This window comes from Limulus polyphemus, unplaced genomic scaffold, assembly GCF_000517525.1.
Source record: "Limulus polyphemus unplaced genomic scaffold, Limulus_polyphemus-2.1.2 Scaffold5420, whole genome shotgun sequence".
In the NCBI taxonomy this organism is placed as follows: domain Eukaryota; kingdom Metazoa; phylum Arthropoda; class Merostomata; order Xiphosura; family Limulidae; genus Limulus; species Limulus polyphemus.
This window is the reverse complement of record NW_013671030.1, coordinates 38,388-59,254: the sequence shown is the minus strand read 5'-3', so window position 1 is coordinate 59,254 and position 20,867 is coordinate 38,388. Positions and strand designations below refer to the sequence as shown.

Sequence of the window (20,867 nt, the reverse complement as noted above, 5' to 3'; positions counted from 1 at the left end):
AATAATATTAAGCAAGGGGGCAACTAACTCCTCTTGCTCTACCTAAATGGCGATTCTGCTTGAAATCGTATAACGCTAAAATTCGGAGTTGGATTCCTGAGGTGGTTACAGTATAGATATCCTATTGTGCAGCAACTTTGTGCTTTACAATAAAAAAATTTCTGTGAATAATATATTTTTATCAACACTACTAAGTTTTGAATGGAGTATTTTAGATAAATTAATTTTAATAAACACATCATAAGATAAACCGAGTTTTATTTTAATTTGACGGCATGTTAGCTATTAATCTATATCTATTTGTCTATACAGCAAGTAACTTTGATAATGGTACGACCTCTGCTGGTTGCACACTTCAAACTGCGTCTTAGAAAATCTTTTATGCAGAAGTGACTGTGATGGAGGTAAATTGTAAAATAAGTGTCTATTTTTTTTAATTCACTTTGTGAAAATTCCTTTCGGTTATTAATTTATTTTTCAATAAATTAATTGGTACGTGAATGCAATTTAGCTAGCCTATGCTTAATTATCGAACAAAAGATTCTTTTTGATAACGGTACGTAACCCTAACATAGCAGGAACACTACATTGAACAATGCATCTTACGTTAACTGATATTCGAAAAGTAGAGTTAGGCTTAGCGTTGCAATTACGATACCGGTTAAGAGACGCCATATTTGGCACGTGTTTATTTTGTTCGTTTGTGTGGCTGACACTAAGACAGAAGATTAACAGTCAACTTATTTTTATGTTTTAATTATGTTGTGTTTGTGACAGCGGGTGCTTATTTTTTCTGTGATAATTATTAGCGTGTATTAAAAACTTAAAGTTTAAGTTAAACGCCAAATTACGAGTATCGTTTTTTTTCTTTTTATATTAATAATGTGTTGTAAATATGTGATAGATGTTGACTTGTTGGCCTTTCATTTATATACTTCCAAAAGTAAAACCATTGGTTTTGTTAATGTTATGATTTTAATTGTATACTATTTGATTATTTTAACATAGTACATCAACTTTCAAAAAACCAAAAGTATGCATTTTCATGTTTTTGTGTTTTCAAGACTTGCGAAACTACATATGAGAATTGAGTGAAACTTAATGAGCAATTTATGAATTTGTAATTATAAACCAATATGTAAATGCATGAATCTTAAGGCCTTAGAATAAGTTGTGTTAAATTTAAATAGATGTTAGATATAACTTCACGAGTAATAAAACTAGCTGATTTTTTTGTTACCTTTCAAATGTGATTGTCATTTTTAACTAAATAATAATAAACCTAGAGAAAGTTGATTTAAATAGGAAGGGCCACTCTGGGCTTTGCCAAAATTGTATTTTGCAATTATTTTTTTTTTTGTTGACAAAATCTATTGATTGATGATTTATGTGCCAACATTTGATGCTCATAAAATTCTGTTGAAACAAGTTATACAGCACATGCAAGCATATTATTGTGATTTTACCTGGACAGTAAACAGATGCCATGTTTTAGCTATGATGCAAATTAAACATCGAGGTTCGGTAATAAAATAATTAAGTTGACCATTGGTTACATTGATGGGAATACTAAGCAGGCATCGGTTTGATATTTAATTTACTTTCTTTTTTATAGAACCTGGGTTGACTCAATGAGCAAAATTGTCATATTGTTGTTCTTTTTTTCATTTTATGTAACTTACAACTTGTCTTCACTGTTTATGGCATAACCTAATTCTTTCTGATCCAGCATAATGATACTCAGTTTTTGTATGTTCTGAAAATGTTGTACACTTCATTTCAGTGGATGTAAATATACTTTACTAATTTTGTACAACAACGTATCAAAGTTTTAAAAAAAGGTGTAACGTTAGGCCGTATAATAAAATTATAAGTTTATTTATTATTGATCGTATTATGTATGGTATGGTTTAGCCCTAACTGAACTAAAGCACAAAACGTACACAAGTTTCGGTGTTAATTTATCTCCTTATCGAACGTAGGCCGTACTTAGTAAAGACTTAGCTAATGTTAGGACTAAGACAAGTGGACTTGTAGATTTTGGTGTCTGCGATTTGAATTCTTTTGTATTATTTTAGAAATCCTATATTTAAAATACTGTTGCAATAAAGATACCAATTTGACCTCTACTTTTTTGCAGGTCACTGCTAATAATAAACTTTTAAACAATTCTTCTGGCAAAATATAGGAAAAACATAAATTAAGATGTTCAGTACTCTGCTGAACAATGGGATAATACAGGACTTAACGTCTTTAAGGTTTCAAGTCGTCATGATAACTTAAAAGTGGTCTAGTAGTTGGGAAGTTTCAGTGAATATTTTGTTTAAAAAAGGTGTGTGTGCTTCTCATTATAAGGTAATATTTATGACTTAATTAAGCATCACAGGTAAGATTGGTACAATGTATGAATTTCTAATAGATAATAACATCCCATAGAGTCCAAGTAATTCTGTAAAGACTTAGATTTCTGATATTTGATGAACGTTTTTTGGTAAGTACACTCTTGCCGAAACATTTGTTTCTGTGAGCTTTACATGATTCTAAGTAACTCAGAAAAAATTGCATTGTAAATTTTAAATTGACGACTACCATATTCTGAGTTAGCCAAACCTTGTGGGATATTATAGAATTTACGGCCAGAAGTATATATAATAACGAGGGTACCCATCTGATGAAAAAAATAGATTCTTAGTCTTTATAAAAAAAAATGCTTAAAAAAGTACTTTAGTTATACTCCTTAGTGGGTTAATTTAGTTTTGATCTATGTAGGTAGCTTGTTCTGATCAGAAGTAATATTGATTACTGTTGAGAAGCTACTTTTTTACTAGTGAAATATCATAATATTATGTGAACATTTCTCAAAACCCAATTGATAAGATAGATTCTGAATATATTTTTTTTTAAATTCATTTGTGATCATCAAATTCAGTATAGCGTACTACAGTATGCCGAATGAGGAGTGGTCCTTCCAACAGCTCTCACTGTCCAGAGTGTCATAATATATTGTTGAATTAGTAGTTTTTCTTAGTTTTAAACTACTGTAAATGAACAATCTTCAAACTAGTTAAATCGAGAGTAGTTGTCCCAGCCCTATCTTCGGTACTGCTAACACTTTCATTTCTTCAGTATATTACCTTCATTGTATTTGGATACAGGTTAGGGTTAAAACACATATTTTTATTAATTTAGATACATCGAATAGCCACTAATAGCTGTGTTGTCCGTAAACTTTTGTTAATATAATGTTATATAACTGTATGAACAAATATTTTGTGGCATATTTTAATTAATTATGGTTTCATAACAAAAGTAAAAGTAATGTGGCAGGGTTTTACTAAATGATACAAGGAATAGAAAGCTCTGTCATTATTTGAAATTTCACAGTATCTCACAAATCTTAAGAGTATTTTCAGTGTTCACGTGTTTTTCTCGTGGGAAAGATATCACATTTTAAAAAATGCTTCTGAATTTTTATTATTTTTATAATTCTCATGCTATATGGGTTTGTTGTTTTATGGTGGTGTCATGTTAGTGGTATGTATATTCTGTAATAACCAATTGTTATTTGTACATTTTCATACAGTGGTTAATAGAACAGTTTTCTTATCTCCCTTATCCTTTTGTTTGAATGCAGGTTCTTATTAGGCTACAACATGTGATAGTTTATAATAGATCCACCAGTCTATATGCTTTATCACAATAAACAGAGGGTGATTATTACGATGCAGTTAATATTTTACGTCAGTGAGTTATTGTAGCAACTAACGGTTCTCTGAGTCTGGGAAGGATAAATATTTTAATTTGATGTTTTGGGGTTTTACATTTGCAGAGTGGATAGATGGTTTGAGAAAAACATCTTGAGATCAAGAGTAGTTTAAATTAAGATCATTGTTAATTTTTCAAAATATGTAAGTGGGTTAAAGAACTGTGGGTTATAGAATAATTATGGTGTGGTAATTAGCAAAACATTACAAGCCGAGAAGAATCTGAACTGATGTGTTTGTTAAAACAAATAACACTGGCAAAAATTGAATTTGATTCTCTTAGTTTTTGGATGGACTAGAATTCTTTATTCGTTTAACAGAAATTTATTGAGTCAACTTGATAATTTTTTAGATATTTTTTAAACTTGCAAAACCTTGAATGTTCAGTCAGAATCATTATTTTTTGAATAAAACTGTTTGACCTGCAAATATGTATTATTTCGTTGAATATTGTACAGAAGATATTTTCTTTTAAATACCCTTTACTTCAAGTTGTTCTATGCCTAATCTTTTAATATTAAATACAAGGTAATTTGATATTGGTGTCAAATCAGTGTGACATTTTCATTTCATTCTGAGTTTTTTCAGAGAGTTTGGGAAATTCTTTTACTTGTGATAAATATTGTCTTAACCCTTTCGCGATGGGCCCAGTATAATATACACAATTTGAGTACTTATACTATAACTTTTAATGCGGGAAGTGTATCTTTACAAAATTTGGTAGACTTTTAGTAAAGAGTACAAGTCTTTTGTACATAAAAGATCAGATGGGCCCAGTATAATATACACAATTTGAGTACTTATACTATAACTTTTAATGCGGGAAGTGTATCTTTACAAAATTTGGTAGACTTTTAGTAAAGAGTACAAGTCTTTTGTACATAAAAGATCAGATTTTTGAATGAAGTATTTTTATTATAGATTTGTTTGTGAAAATATTGAGTCAGTTTCATTACCAGACCAGGTGCGAAGATTGTTTTTTTTTTTTTTACTTGGATTCTTCAATAAGTATGATATTTATCCATAACTTAGATAGCTCATTTTGTTTCTGTAGGACACTTCTCACCATGGTTACATTCCTGACCGAGTGAAAAAGGCAGAAAAACATTTGGAAGACAATCAATACGATGTCGATGCATGGAGTGTTCTTATTCGAGATGTTCAGGTATAGAAAGATTTCCAGATACTGGGAGAATTAAAAAATGTTGTTGTGCTTTTAAGAACATTGAATTATATCTCATTTATTTCCTCCAATACTTTGCTGGAGTAAGCCTCATCTGATACATCTAATTTTTCTTAATTGGAATGTGTATGTTTTAACTTGTGTTTTTTAACTGGATCTTTTTTTCTTTTTAAGTAAATCAAACTATGTAGCTATATTTCAAGGAATTGCTGTTTAAATTTTTAATCCAAATTTTAAGAAATTATAAATCCTTTTAGCTTTGATACTTGTGCTTGCTGAATTTTTTTATTATTGTTGACATTACGTTGTTTCTAAACTGATCACTTTAGAGAAAGTTAAGCCTAAGTTGTGATGCTTTCGCATAGTGGCCTTAGAACAGAGTGCTTAGTGGAATTTGCTAATCAATTAATTGTTGGGCTTACTAATCAGTTATTCTCGCATGACTGTAGGATAGTTGGAATAATCGAAAATATTAATAACTTTAAACAGTTTTGTTCGGGTTAGTTTAATTTCGTGATTATTAATCATAATTTTCGATTAATTGGTTACGTTTCTTGACACCAGTTGCCTCAATTGATGCTCGTAGGTAATTAAGCTAATTACCCAGCTCAATAAGCATGCGACAGTTTTATTATAGGGGAATGAAATTAAACATAAGTATTGTTTAGCAACCAGATTATTTGTTAAAATAGGGCTGTAAACAACATTCAGACATTGGAAATTTTAGAAGAAATTTCAAGTATGTCTGGCCAAGTCATAATTTTCCTTGGGCGTTACGTCTGTTCAAGCAGATTATCTTTCTGTTTGGGGAAAAAAGTTCCTTCCCAAAGCTATTCTTGATTAAGTACTTTGAGTATCTTATTGGTACTGTCTGTGAATAAAGAAACTATTCCCGTATCTTTGATTTGGTCTTTAGTCTTCTAAATTCTCCATTAGCTTGTTTTGTTATACTTATCAGAAATTACCACTCAAAGCCACTTTATTTTCTTTACACTGAAGTAAATAGTTTATAATATGTTCTTTTCAGTCTTACATAAATTACGTCTGTAGTTATTTTTTGCTTCATTAGTAAGGGTTCAGACCTGTTTGCTATGACATTATAAAAGAGAAGAAAATAACATGAGAAACAATATCTCCATAGTTACATTCTCAAGAGGTGATAATTTTTAATTATAAACCTATACTTTGGGATGAACAAGAAAATAATAGACATTTACAGGCGATTCAACAGAACTGCGCAGAAGTCTAAAGTTGGAACTATTTTTTATTTTTCTTTGCAAATTACATTAAATAAGTACTACAAAATGACAAAAATTTTGATTGTAAAATATTTTTTTTTGTTAAAAGTGTTGAATCGGGTAAAATTGTCGTTTTCTCTTAAATCTTTACTGACATTCTTCTTTTCAACTTTCAGTAATGATTTTCATATAGGGGAAAAGCTAAGAAATTAAAAAAAAAGTATTTTTACCTTGAATATTAAAAATTGGTATAAGTGACCAAATTCCAGATTATGTCCAATCAAAATGGTAGTCTGACGTATGTCCTGCCAAGAAAGAAAAAATACATTTACTTGCAGCTCTGTTAACACGTTTTAATTTTCCCATAACTATTTGGACAAAACTGAAATTAATTAATATTTACTTTGAGTATATAGAAATGTTACATTTATAAAAATTTAAATATTTAGTGATAATTGTTTATTATATCTAAAAAAAAAGTATATTCTGAGGCTGATTTTGGTAATAATTTCCTCTAATTGTTACCACAGTTAAGTAGCCTATGTGGTAACCTAATTAATTATTAATTCATAACTTTTTTATCCCATGTTTTGGCTACTAATCCGTCACCCTCTTCACGGAATATCCCAAGAAGGACTATTTTCTATGTTGGTAGTGTTAGTGAATGAGTAATGGGGCAGTTTATCATTAAGAAGACTGAAGATCAAATTCTGGCCACTACCAACACAGAAGATAATCCTTCTTAGGACTGAAGATGACAGCAGGTTAATAGCTGAAAGTAGGATAAAAACTTAACTCAGGTTATTGTATAGACTACCAATGATGACAGCAACTGATATCTGATTGTCACCAAGTACTTTCTCTAATGTTGTATTTATACGTATTGTTTTGATTTAAACCTAAAGACCTGGAAGTACTTTTTGGAGAAAGGGAAGTTAACTTTGTGTAAATTTTATAGAACAAGAAGATTGAAGAGGCTCGTGAGTTATACGAGAAGTTGGTGTCTCAATTCCCCAATGCTGGGCGTTACTGGAAGCTGTACATTGAAAATGAGGTTTCGTATCATTATTTTAGACATTTAGTTTGTCAGTCAGTACTGGTAGGATTTTATCTTCTTTCTCATTTTAAGGAAACTATTAGATCACTTCTAAATGTTAAATGTACCCAGAGTTAAAAAAATTAGCTACTTTTTAAGAGAATTTTTGTATAAAAGAAATACTTCAGAAAAACGTTCACTTGATGCACAAGTTTCTGTGTACCTTTTTTTTGTGACATAGTTTTTGTAGAAATCAAAAAACTTAAGTAATATGTATAAGATATATTTAGATGTAAATTAACTTTCAAGTCAGTATATACATCATTCAGAGGTATTTCATTTAGTAGACTTTAGCAAGGTGATCATTTGACCCACTTTGCAATAAACCATTTATTTTGTCTAGAAATGTATTCTGTCTGATAGTTGTGTGGCCTGATTTACTTTGGTCTTGTGTCTCTTCTTTTTCTGTGTGCTGATGTATTTTTTTTCTTACCCAATACGAGTTACAATTTACATTCTGCACCAAATACTCACACTTGTAGGATCTACACTTTGAGCTAGTGATTAGTATAATCATTGAAGTGTAAAACTGCTTGGATGTGTTTATAATCGAGTAAGTGGTCATTCTGGTTTTAAAAAAAAGATTTACTTGATAAAATTATGAATTTTTTTTGGATGTTTGTTGAATTTTATATGAAATTATTGAAAAGCACTATACTGACAACATTGTATCCGTAATCGTATATATTTTAAAAGACAACACCGCTCGTGCACGATCCACAAAGGTACAGTGGGGGTAAACTCGACCCAACTAGTGGGTGTGTGATACCTATGATGTGTTTAGAAATACTTGATTCATTAATGCATCTTAATTAAAGCTCAATAAAGGTACCTATAAGTTGTCATTAAAACTTACTGTAGTTATTTAATTATTCTAAAGGAACACAGTTAATACATTTTAGTAAGTGCTTTGGTAGGAAATGAAATAACGAAACTCGGTATGAATACCATTCGTAAATGTACTTATTTGCATAAAATTTTGGGCTGAGTACACATCCTCAGGTGTGTTAAAACATCGAGAGAGAGTAGAATGAACTAAAAGATCGCGTGTTTCATGTAATATAACCGTACTATTAATATCAGAATACGGGTTTGAATGAAAATTAGAAATAATATCTAACAATTGAGCCAAAAACATTAAAACAGTGACATAATAAATAAAAAAATATACTACTGCTACATTAAAGTTTATAAGATTTAGGAGAAATAAGATTAGCATTAATGCTAACACAGTTGGAATTTTATAAATCTTTAAATTGTTTTTGTTTTTCCAGAGCACTCTTCCCAAACGTTGTGCAAATAAATATGATTCCAAGTGGCATTATGCTGTCGTTTAAGTATTTTATTTAGAGTTATTTTGGTTATTTTGGAGAGATGCGAAACATTTCTGGTTGAAGATAGCTTTTATATATACGAAAACATCCGTTAGCAGAGTTCTTACACAGATCTTAAAATATAACGTTGATAAATGGAAACATCGGCTCGTGTAGATACGTAGATCTTGAAAGTCGAGTTGTTCAAAACTTGAAAGTAGCGTTGATAACTGGACCAGTTGTTGGTTGAGATGTTGCAAAAGAACTATCTGCTGAAGCTTTTTGACGGATGCTAATCATGGCAGAACTGTCTGGAAAATGATGTATAAAAGCTATCTTCAAGTTTTGTACAACAAAAACCTTTTTAAGTATTTCTGGTTGAAATGGGGAGCATTATAAATCCAGTCCTTGAATAAAAGACATATCTTTTATCATTAATCATAGATTTTTTTTTACTGGTACAGATAATTTTTATGTGTGTGAAAATGCTGCACTAAGTCTGTGATAGACTTAAATCTACGGAGGTAGAACCTTGTGGTTGGTATCCTTAGCAGCCCAGTACTTACTTTACAGTTTTTGAGAAGTTTATTTGAATAATATTTAACAAAACTCAACACGTCAATTAGGCCGTTTAATTAGAAAAATATATGCAAGAAGAAAGGGTGCTTTCAGAGCAGCGTGCTGGAATCTTTTCAATAATATTTTTCGAGCCGATCTTGTTCTTATAGCTACGATACATGAACAGACTTGTACATCTTATAACACGTAGTTTGGATGTCTTTATCTCCTTGGGAAGACAGGTGTGTGTGTGATTGTTTTTGTACTTGTGAGAAGCATAAATAAATAAATGGAAAAGAAAACTAAGGAACTTTCAAGCATGCAGTTTGTTCACTCTATCTGTGTCAAGGATAATGTTTCGGGATTTAAAAAAGAAAACGTGGATGTCAAGCGACTTGTATTTAGGGTGGTTTTAAAGTGGAATGTCTGGGTTATTAAAACAAAGCAATTATTATTATATAGATAGTGAATGTGGTGTGTGTGGTTCCAATTCATATTTCACAAAAATTGTTCCCGTCTTCACAAATCTGTTTAAAGTGATCTACCGTCTAGACATTTTAAGGCAGCGGTTCCAAACTTCATGTAGTGGCACCCCCCAACTCAACATTATTCCCCACCCCCCCTTCATACCGAATAATTTTCACAAGAGATAATAACAACAAATACATTAGTTGCATAAGTAAGCTATTATATTAATTGTGAACATTATAAACCATGAAGAGCATGAGATATTCTAACTTAGGGTAAGGCTGCTTGCTACGTTAAAGGTATTGTAATATACTGCTTCGTAAAGTATAGTTTTAGAAAAAGGGTTTTGTTGTATTTTTCAAAATCATATTCAAACTGTGTAACTCTCCTTTCTTGGGTAAGGATACAGTACGTTATTTTATTTTTTTCCTATGTTAATTAGTCTATTCAGCATTTATCTTACCTTTTTTTTTTCACTGTCTCGAGAAAAATTTGTTTTTACTCTTGATATGCATTTATTAGTTGTACTTTCTATTGTTTTTTTTTTAACGTATATCGCTTGCCCACGTCTGTACGTCCATTTAGCTAAAAGCAACTTTTACAAGAAAAATAAAAACAAAGATTTGAACCATTGTGAATTAAAAAATATTTTTAGCATTTTCATTTAGGGGGAGGGGGTACGTAAATGATGCGTATGTAAACACGAGGAAAGTCATTGTCTGGGGGTGTGTGTGTGTGGGGAGTGGTATAATAATTCACAGTTTTTTGTAAAATTGTTTTTTTTTTACACAAGACCCACAGAAAATAAATTTCTTGCAAGAGTTTTTATGCATGCAGACATAATTCACAGATCATTTACTTTCAGTAAACTCATTTTATGGACACTGTAGATCAGTTCTAAGGTACATAAGATAGTATGTTACACATTATTAAACATATTCTGTGAATTTTCTAAGTTATTAACGTTCACAGTCGACGCTATCTCAGCTGTTTAAACATATGTCTAAATTTTATACACTGCATGAGTGAAAAATATGTTTTCCGGATGTACATTATGTAGCATTAGGAAGTCATGTTTTATTTCGTGTAGCGGGTTGAAGAAGCTATGAATTGTGTCTGCGCATAACTTTTTCTCAACTTGTCGCACTGGAAAAGACCCAACACATATTTATAAGTATTAAAAGTCAAGCTCATGTTATGTTCCTGTAGTAAAGGTTATAAAAACTTCTGATAATAAGTGTTTGAAATAAGCACGTTTCTACCTCGTGTTGCAATCTTATTCTGCCAAGCCGAATGACATGATACAGTTAAGACTTCAGGGTTAAATCCAGGAACACAGAAGTGAAAGAAAAAGTAACAAAGAAACATTTCGTGTATAATTTAGAATTTCATAATGAATTAACAATACTTAAGCAATATATATAGTACTAAACCCATTGAAAACATTAAAAGTGGTTTATCACAGTTTTCAATAAACATTTATAATCTATTATGATTGGTGTTTTATGTGTTTGTTTTTGGATGGGGTATATAAAAAAACAACAACTAATCAACATTTACAGTACTGTGAATGTTTCAGGTTTAAATTTGATATATTGAAGATAAATTATGTAAGCCTTACTTTAAATTACTGCATTGATCTTCACATTAAAAGAATTGCTGAAATGCCAGTCTTTAATTACAAGTATTCAAAATTAGCAACAGACATATATTACCACTTGACCATGAAAATAAAAATCAAGATACTATATTAAAACAACAAGTTAATTATTGGGTCTTCCATAAATTTTATTTCTTTGTAATAGGCTAAGCGTGACGGTTCCGTTTCATTAACTTGTAACCAGTAGTGGTCTGTACAGTTTAGTACTTTATGGGATCTTTACTTCCATTGTTTATTGGACTGATCACCATGTGTTGGATTTGTTTGTTCACAGTTCTGTATGTTACAGAAGTTGTGAATAAGTAAGCCAATGAGTGTTAAAAGATCCTCTGATATAGTTGGATTACAGACATTATTTTACACCTTTCACTCTGGACCACATCAGATGCACAGTAATTGATAATTTTGTTAGACGTCATTGTAATATTCCTCCTCTTCCTTTACCCTCTGGCCACGCCAGATGTACAGTAATTAATTATTTTCTCACAGTCGTACAGCACTGGCCTAATGAAAACATGCAAAATAGCGTTTGGCTGAAAGAAAGATGAAATTAATAAATTTACACATCACAGCAAAGTAAGGTTTAGAACAACTTTTGTTGAGCTACAAGATAAAAGGTACATTTCTTTTGCACGACTAGAAAGATTAAATTTGGTAGTCTTTGATGTTAAGACTTACTCTCTCTCTATCCAAGTTTGGTTTTAACCAGGGAAAAGGATTAGATGATATGGAGAGGTAAGTTAAACTACATTGAAGCATCATGAATTTTATTTGTCACTTTCCTTTTAAATAGGTCATGAATCTCAAATCAGAAGTATGTAAAAAATAAGAATTCAAGTCAGTTCTTTTTGTCAGCTGCATGTCATTGCCCAAACTATTTCATTCAATACCAGCTTGACTGGACCATGATGGTCAGCCAAAAGTCTATTCGTATTTTATTTGCATGCAGTTTTGGGTTAGGGCACATTAGTGTTAACACCAAAAGTTGATAGACAATTGTAACCAATATGCCTATTTTATTTTATTTTTTCTTCATAATCCAAATTGTAAATTTGGTTAGAAATGTGTTCAGAGAAAAGTTACACTGTTGTGAACAGCTCCTTGTGCTGAAGAACTGTGAAAAGAATAAATTGGCGTCATTTAGTGTTATTTAATTTTTAAGTACATGTATAAATGTAAGTTACTTTGACAAGTAAAGACAAATCATCCAGGTATTGATAAGAAAAATTTAAATACACTGTTGGAATTCTTATTTTCCATATCCCTATGTCCTACAGTGGACGAGACAGATAACACTACAATCTGGGGTTCAGATAGCCCATTATATACGGCTTTGTGCTAAAATAAACAAATCACAAAAACTTTAGTTGAGAATTTAAAATCAGGTGTATTTGTGTGTAAAAAAAAAAAGACCATTTCAGATTCGTTGGTTCAATTACTTCTTACTGTCTCAAAAACGTATTATAGTCCAGCACAGCTGATAAATGGATTTTGGTAAGAATATGTGAAATGCTGTTTTTAAACATTTCGTTTGAACTCGAAAAGAGGTAATAAGAGAAACATATAAAAGTATCTAATCTCTCGATTGATTTTCTTTTTTCATAAATATTAGGCCTTTTGGTTCAATTGTTTTGACATCTATCACCATTAAAGATCATAACGTTAAACAAGTGATCCTACGTACCAGTAATAAGACTTTTCTATCTCGTGACAACTATATCGTAAAAAGGAGTGAATTTTAAATTGAATCACTCAACTTTTTAAAGGTGTGCTTTTGTTTAGAGATGATCTCATGAATTTTGCACACTTGTATGTATATATATATATATATATTAGTGTTCATTGAGTATACTGGTATCAAATTCAAATATTGTAACTGTAAAATATATTCATATTACTAAATAACGATATAAGTACTAAGTTATTGTTTCTGTTATCCCAAAATTTGTAGAATATATATATACATTGAGAATGAAATCACATTATTTTAAAATATCTGTATTTTTAAGCTCATATTTCCATCATCTTCTGTTTAAATTGTTTTATGCCGTGTGTCAACTTCAGTACTGATTATTAACTGTTGTAATTACATTTGATTACTGTCGGTCCTTGATTTGTTAATACACTAACAGAAAATAAACTGATTCGAATAATGATATAGTAGCATGTGGTTTTTCCATTTTCTAGTCACTCGGTAGTGAAGTTGAAAGTAGTGTGCCTTTGGCTATCTGTTGTAGTTCCCCTTAAATATGTACTATATTTGAACTAACATACCACTGAACTTATATTGTAGTTCCCCTTAAATATGTACTATATTTGAACTAACATACCACTGAACTTATGTAGTAGTTCACCTTAAACATCATGTACTATATTTGAACTAACCACTGAGATTGTCTTGCCTCCGATAAATTGTGATTTGTATTTGTGTTGGAAAGACGTGTGTGTGTATATATATATATATATGTTGTTATGCTTTGAAGACTTGTAAGTTTTTGTAAATTATGCGAGAATTATTTAATATATGTATAAACAAGAAGTAATGGATTTTATTGACGTGAAAATCGTTTTTGGAAAAGGCTAAAGTCGCAGACGAGAGTATATGTAATCTTTCAAACACTTCTCGATATACATGTAATTATTTTGATAAGCAAGATTATATTTTGAAGTGACTTTTGTAACTGAATAATTTTAGTTTTAGGTTATGCTGTAGAACTGAAATAATTAGTAAATATTACACTTGTTCATACTACAGTCGTCTAAGGAAAAATTTAAACATGTTAACACATTGTTGACAATGACGAATCAAAAAACGTGTTAGGGCTAGTGGAGTGCACGTAGGAAGATACTTTTTGATATCAATGATTTGCTTGTTATTGCTATGGTAACTGAGATGACCCTGCTAGGCCTAATTGTAGTAGCCCAAATGCACGTATAGTTTCTTCAGAAATTAACATCACGTGGTGACTGAGATAGCCGCGCTAGGCCTAGTTATAGTAGGCCAATTGCACGTCTACTTTCTTTGGAAATCTTAAAACCACGTGATGACAGATAGTCGAGCTAGGCCTAATCTTAGTAGGCCAATTGCAATTATATTTCTTCGGAAGTCTTAAACCACGATATGATTGAGATAGCCCGGCTAAGTTTAATTGTAGTAGGCTAACTGCACTTGTGTTTCTTCGGAAATCTCAAACCACGTTATGACTGAGATAGGCTTAATCGTAGTAGCCTAACTGAAGATCTTGATTCTTTATAAGTCTTAAAATTACATGATGTCTGAAATAGCCTTGCTAAGCCTAACCATAGTTAGCTAACTGCATCTCTAATTTCTTTGGAAATTAGTAAATCACACACAGCTCGTATTGTTTGACATATATATATATGCTTTAGTTTCGCTGCCATAACAAGTGCTCAAATGTTTTTACATTAACACATCCTTTTTTGAAAACGTTTGACGAAAATTATGAGGTGTTACGCTGATGATTTAGATTTTGATAAAACAGATTTGTGTTATTGTGCTGTGAAATATTAATTACAATATTACATGTATTATCACGAACATATAGCGCTGCCTAGTGACTTTGTTCAGAATACCATTCAACTTCAGAATCTTGTAAAAACAAATGGTTAAATTAAAAATATTTCTGAGAATATATTTATTTCTTAGTTATGAATGCTGTAAAAGGTGTTTAAAGATTTTTCCAGTGCTAGAAAATATTACATGTAACCTGTGTTGTTTTTTTTTTGGAAAATGTTGTATACTGATTGCTTATTAATTGTACTCATGTTTTATAAAAGAACTATTAAAGTGCTTTGTAAATTAAAAAAAAAAATTCTTTGCCTTTTTTTATCATTGAGTCTGTGTGTTATGAGAGAATATATGAACACATCTCGAACAGCCTTGCGAAACGATACAGCACATCCTTCGAAGGGATGTAGAGTTATTTCTAGGCCAAAATATCCAGTGAATCTGATATAATCTTACCCACTATGATTCTAATTCCAAATTCTCTGAACATTCTGTTTCCAAGACTTAGCGCCCCCCCCCCCCATATTCTAATCGTGGTTTAAGAACTAGAGACGGCACCCACCACCACCACCACAGAGAAATACATCAGGGTAAAGAAAATATTAGTTTATTCTACCGAATAACGTATTTATAAACTAATCAACAGTTCCAATTGGACTGACAACGCCCCCTACTTTACTGTAAACTTCATAGTTAAAAGTGAAATATAATATTAAAAAAAAAAAAACTTTGCCAAGAAATTGAATGGTTTCAACTGTTCCTTTTCAAAGTACATGTGCCTTATTCAAACACTTTACAGGTGTCAGATAGCATTATTAAGAACATAAGTAGACTTTTAGGGAAGTTACGTTATATATATCTGGAGTTAATTTTACTATGTACGTCTCCGTTTAGTCTTATTCTAAATACATTTGGGAAGAGTATAGTCCTAAGTATGGAAACGTAATGACGAAGCCATATTAGGTTCTCTTTATTGCAGGCTTAATTTGTAAATGCCTCGGAAAGAACGTAGGCCTAAGCACTGAAATCAAATGTCGAAACGAAGGAGCCTTGTTAGGTTGATGGTAATTCTCCTTATTGTAGGCTTAATTGATAAATGCCTCTGAAAGAACGTAGGCCTAAGCGCTGAAACCAAATGTTGAAACAAAGGAGCCTTGTTAGGTTGTAGTAATTCTTCTTATTGTAGGCTTAATTTGTAAATATCTCAGAAAGAACGTAGGCCTAAGCACTGAAATCAAATGTCGAAACAAGGAGCCTTGTTAGGTTGTAGTACTTCTTATTGTAGGCTTAATTGATAAATGCCTCTGAAAGAACGTAGGCCTAAGAATGGAAACCAAATGTTGAAACAAAGGAGCCTTGTTAGGTTGTAGTAATTCTTCTTATTGCAGGCTTAATTTGTAAATATCTCAGAAAGAACGTAGGCCTAAGAATGGAAACCAAACGTCTTACGAAGGAACTCCATTAGGTAGTTGTAGTTCTCATTTATTGTATGGAAACCGAAACATAGTAACTATGGAGATGCATTAGGTAGTTCTAATTCTTAGTAAAAAAAAAAAAGAATACGTCTTTAAAGGTATATCCTTATTAAGTGCCACAGTACAATATCGGTAATATTTCTTAATGCCATGACTGTTTAGTATTAGATTCAACGAAAAATTGTTTATAAGATAATGTTTTGAAGATTTTAAAATGAAAATATTTGCCATTCGAACTTTCGACTAGATAGAGAAAAACGACCAAGTCTGCTAGGCCTTATCCTTGGCATTTAAACTGATGGTGATCTGTGGTGTTCTTTTCCATCACGACAGAATTACAGACCATCACATCTATGTAGATTAACATTTCAATAATACAGAAAAAAATGAAACTGAAGAACATTGTTGTGATAATTCACGAGCGAAAATGTGTGTACCTCTTCAATGTTCTCAGTTGACCTTGAAAGTCCGTAAGGTCATTCTCGTATCGACCATTCATAGATGTTTTTTTGTTTTTTTTAACCAATTAAACTCAAGTCCGTTTTATCAAACCAGGTTGGTCATGTGATAGAGCTCTCGATGTCGGACCTGGCAATCCGAGTTCGAATCCGTACGATACCACAAAATATCTCCTTCGCTTTAAGCTGTGAGTGCGTTATAAGAGTGACAGTCAATCCCTTAACGTGGGAAGTGGGGTGTTGCCAAGTGACTACATTCCTTCGGGTCAACAATTAAAAATTAGGGACGGCTATAGACAGGCTTAGTATCTTTGTTATTGATACAAACCTGTCAGGGTTTCGATATCCGTGGTAGGCACGACACAAATAGCCCATTGTCACCCACGAATTACCGATTAGATCTCATCAGCGTTTTAAACACTTTTTTTTTCTAAATTACTTTTTTCAACAACTTGCTTGTGGCTCTGTGATTTTCTCTTGTCACAGGGGCCCTAATACCACATGAAAAAACGAAATATAATTATTCTGTTGATTATTGTTCGAGTCTCCTATGTGGGAAAACGAACAGTTTCGGTCAATTCTTTACATGAAATATTGTAACAGGAGTAAACGTGCCATTGTTTATTATGATGTAATATGTGAACCCCACCGGTAGGGAACGGTTTAAAAACAGTGGTAAACAACTTAGGGCAAGACAGCCTAAAATAGTTTTTACTAAAGTTTTAGTATTAAAATTGTGTAAACCTAGAGCAAAATCTTTTAAAACATTACTTTTGTAGGGTAGTCGACCGAGAGCTACGTTGTTTAAGTTAGCACGATATTACAACCTGACGTTTCTTAAAAGACAATCGAACATCGTGGATCACTCGTCAAAGTAAAGTAAGTTTATTGACGACTTCGAAAACAACGTTTTCTACTTTGTTCCTACACCCTGTCACTCGCCCCCTAGTGGCACAGCGGCATGTCTGCGGACCTAAAGCGCTTGAAACCGGGTTTCTATACCCGTGGTGAGAAGAGCACAGATAGCCCAACGTGTAGCTAGCCTTGTGCTTAACTTCAAACAAACAAATTCTCCTCACTTGACACCCCCCCCCCCCCAGTGGCTCAGCGGTAAGCCTGAAGGTTTATAACGCTAAAACCCGGGCTTCGACACCCTTGGTGGGCACGGCACAGATAGCGAATGTTTTACCGTATGTGTTAGTAAACTTATTTGTATTTGGCAAATGTTCTACCGTGTTTGTTTGTTTTTATCTGATGTATTTTGTGATTTCTTTGCCCACGCAACCACCATTTTATTACCAGAAAAATTATTAAAGCACGTCTAACTTTATGGATGTTAACGACATGGTCTGCCAGTAGAAACCGCGGTTTTTTAACCTTATAACTCGTATGTAACTTTACAGTTGTACGTGTTTAATTGATTTACTCTCTAAGGGGGTAGAGCGATCAAGGCGGGTGTCTGTCCTGCAGTTACTGATTTACAGAATCTCACCTCCAGGTACATCTTTATCACTAGGCCACACCTGATTCAGATACGTATATTCACAGAGGTAGAACACCATACCGTATTACAGCTGCAGCTTGAAGATTGGCTCGATTCTGGTCGGGCTTACCTATTAGCGTGCTGGGCTGCGTATCGTAAGGTCCAAGATTCACGCTGAGATCTCGTTGAACACTAGGTATGCAGTCTTTTTTTTTTCTTCAAGATATGAACTGATAAGTTTTGACCGATTCTGTGAAGTTTTGCAGCTGAACGACTTGGAAGTATGTTTTTACTAAGCCTCGCGTTACTTGATGAAAAGTATGGGATGACATTCAAATCACAGTTTTGTTTTCAATATCCCACCCATAGATATCTTATGATAAAACGGGGTTTAATTATATCCGGCATAACATAAGGTACCTTGAGTTAATCCGTTTTATAAACACCTATCTTATGTGTGTAAAACAGGGTTTAATTATATCCGGCATAACATAAGGTACCTTGAGTTAATCGTTACTTGATAATCCGTTTTATAAACACCTATCTTATGTGTGTAAAACAGGGTTTAATTATATCCGGCATAACATAAGGTACCTTGAGTTAATCGTTACTTGATAATCCGTTTTATAAACACCTATCTTATGTGTGTAAAACAGGGTTTAATTATATCCGGCATAACATAAGGTACCTTGAGTTAATCCGTTTTATAAACACCTATCTTATGTGTGTGTGTATGTGTTGATTAAACTGATAATTTGATTGTATTTACGATAAAGTCACAAATTATGAATAACAAAAGATGCAAGGGAGTTCACAACTTTTATTGCTTTCCTTGAACTGGGCCGGCCGTGACCTAGTGATTAACGTATATCCTACTATGATCGGAGGGTCTAGGGTTCGAGATGTAATGTTACTAAACACGCTCTACATTTTCAGCTTTGGACCTATTATAAAAGTGACAGTTAATTTCGCCATTCGACTGAAAGAGTGGACAAGGTCATTGCGACGGTGGATACTACTGTCGCTAGGGTTGAATTTCCACTGCCCTTCTAAGCTTCCACTGACTGTGTAATCCACTTTTCTTTTAACCTTCCTTTTTAGGTCATAATTACAAGATAGAAAAAAAAATGTAGATTTTTGACGAATCGGTTCAATGTAAGAAAGAAAGAAAAAGACGAGTTTTAATTTCAGAGTTAAGCAGACTATGGCTATCAAATCTATATTAAGCAACACAAATACTTAATATTACCAACAGGATACGAGGAGAAGGCTTGTACTTGTTTTCCCGCGGTTTCGCATCGTTATCACGTACGTAATAAACGGAATTATTGGAATGTTTCGTTTTTATATACATTTAGGCAAAATGAAATTATTTTGAAGAATGTTACAATTTTATGTAATATTTATACTAATATTGTTACACCGTGAGATGTATCTTTAAAATAGTGATTGTACCATTCTGTTATCTCGAATACCTGCCTCCTCCTCCTCCTCCAGTGGCTCAGCGGTAAGTCTGCAGGCTTACTACGCTGAAAATCGGGTTTTCGATACCTGCGACGGGTAGAGCACGGATAGCCGATTGTATAACTTTGCGCTTAACAACAACAACAATCATTGTGAGATGTGGACTCGCAATCTGCGGGTCGCGGGTTCGAATCCCCGTCACACCAAACATGCTCGCCCTTTCAGCCGTGGGGGCGTTATAATGTGACGGTCAATCCCACTATTCGTTGGTAAAAGAGTAGCCCAAGAGTTGGCGGTGGGTGGTGATGACTAGCTGTCTTCCCTCTAGTCTTACACTGCTAAATTAGGGACGGCTAGCGCAGATAGCCCTCTTGTAGCTTTGCGCGAAATTCATAACAGACCAAACCATTGTGAGATGACTAAGATGGTGGTTGTACTATTCTATTCTACGATGCTGAAAATTGGATTTAGATACCTATGATGGGCGGATCACAAATAGCTCATTGTGTAACTTTGTGCTTAACTAAACCAAATCTCAAACACCAACAATTGATATTTTTTTTTAAAAAGGAGTCGTATGACCATTCTGGTTTAAGTGTGTAAACACTCGGAATTGCATTCGTAGAACTCATGAGTGAACGTAAAGGCCGACGAGGCCTTTCGCACAACACCAGGGCTTATCGGGCCTCCTGTGATACGACAGGCATAATAGTGGTCGAGACACTGTTTATATCGTCAATTACAGGAACAAGAACTATTTAGGTGGGAACAGGCTGGGTGATAAACTACTAATTCTGTTTTATGTTAGTGACTTGTTGGTCGACATTACGCATGCGTTGATAACGATGGACACTTTGAACTAATACGCTTGTGTTTCTCTGTCCGGAACTTTTCTCGCAAATTTCTTAATGAAACGCTGTATTTGCTTAGTCAAACTATTCAGTGCAACACGTATGGTACACTAGCACAATGTTGTCGTCACGTGACGAGTAGCTTCGATTTAAACTTTAGTTTTTTTATTTACAAAGTATTTCACTGAAAAAGCACTTAACCCCCGTGTAATTTCCTAAAAAAATAACATTACATTAAATGGGCTTTCTCGACTTATTTAGTTCTAAAGTACACATGCGCAGTTCGTTCAAAACCATATTCTTATCACTTTGTGAACACACATTCAG

At 32.8% G+C, this 20,867-nt stretch overlaps 1 protein-coding gene across 1 annotated transcript in view; it reads left to right on the top strand.

Annotated features, from left to right (window-relative positions):
• Positions 1–319: 319 nt before the first annotated feature.
• Positions 320–20,867, top strand: part of LOC106472557 (cleavage stimulation factor subunit 3-like) — a 57,164-nt gene continuing 36,616 nt past the window's right edge. The window contains exons 1-3 of the mRNA XM_022401115.1: positions 320–404; positions 4,819–4,929; positions 7,144–7,239. Of these exons, the coding sequence (XP_022256823.1) occupies positions 399–404; positions 4,819–4,929; positions 7,144–7,239 (213 nt within the window). The 5' untranslated portion in view covers positions 320–398. The remainder of the gene's footprint in view (positions 405–4,818; positions 4,930–7,143; positions 7,240–20,867) is intronic.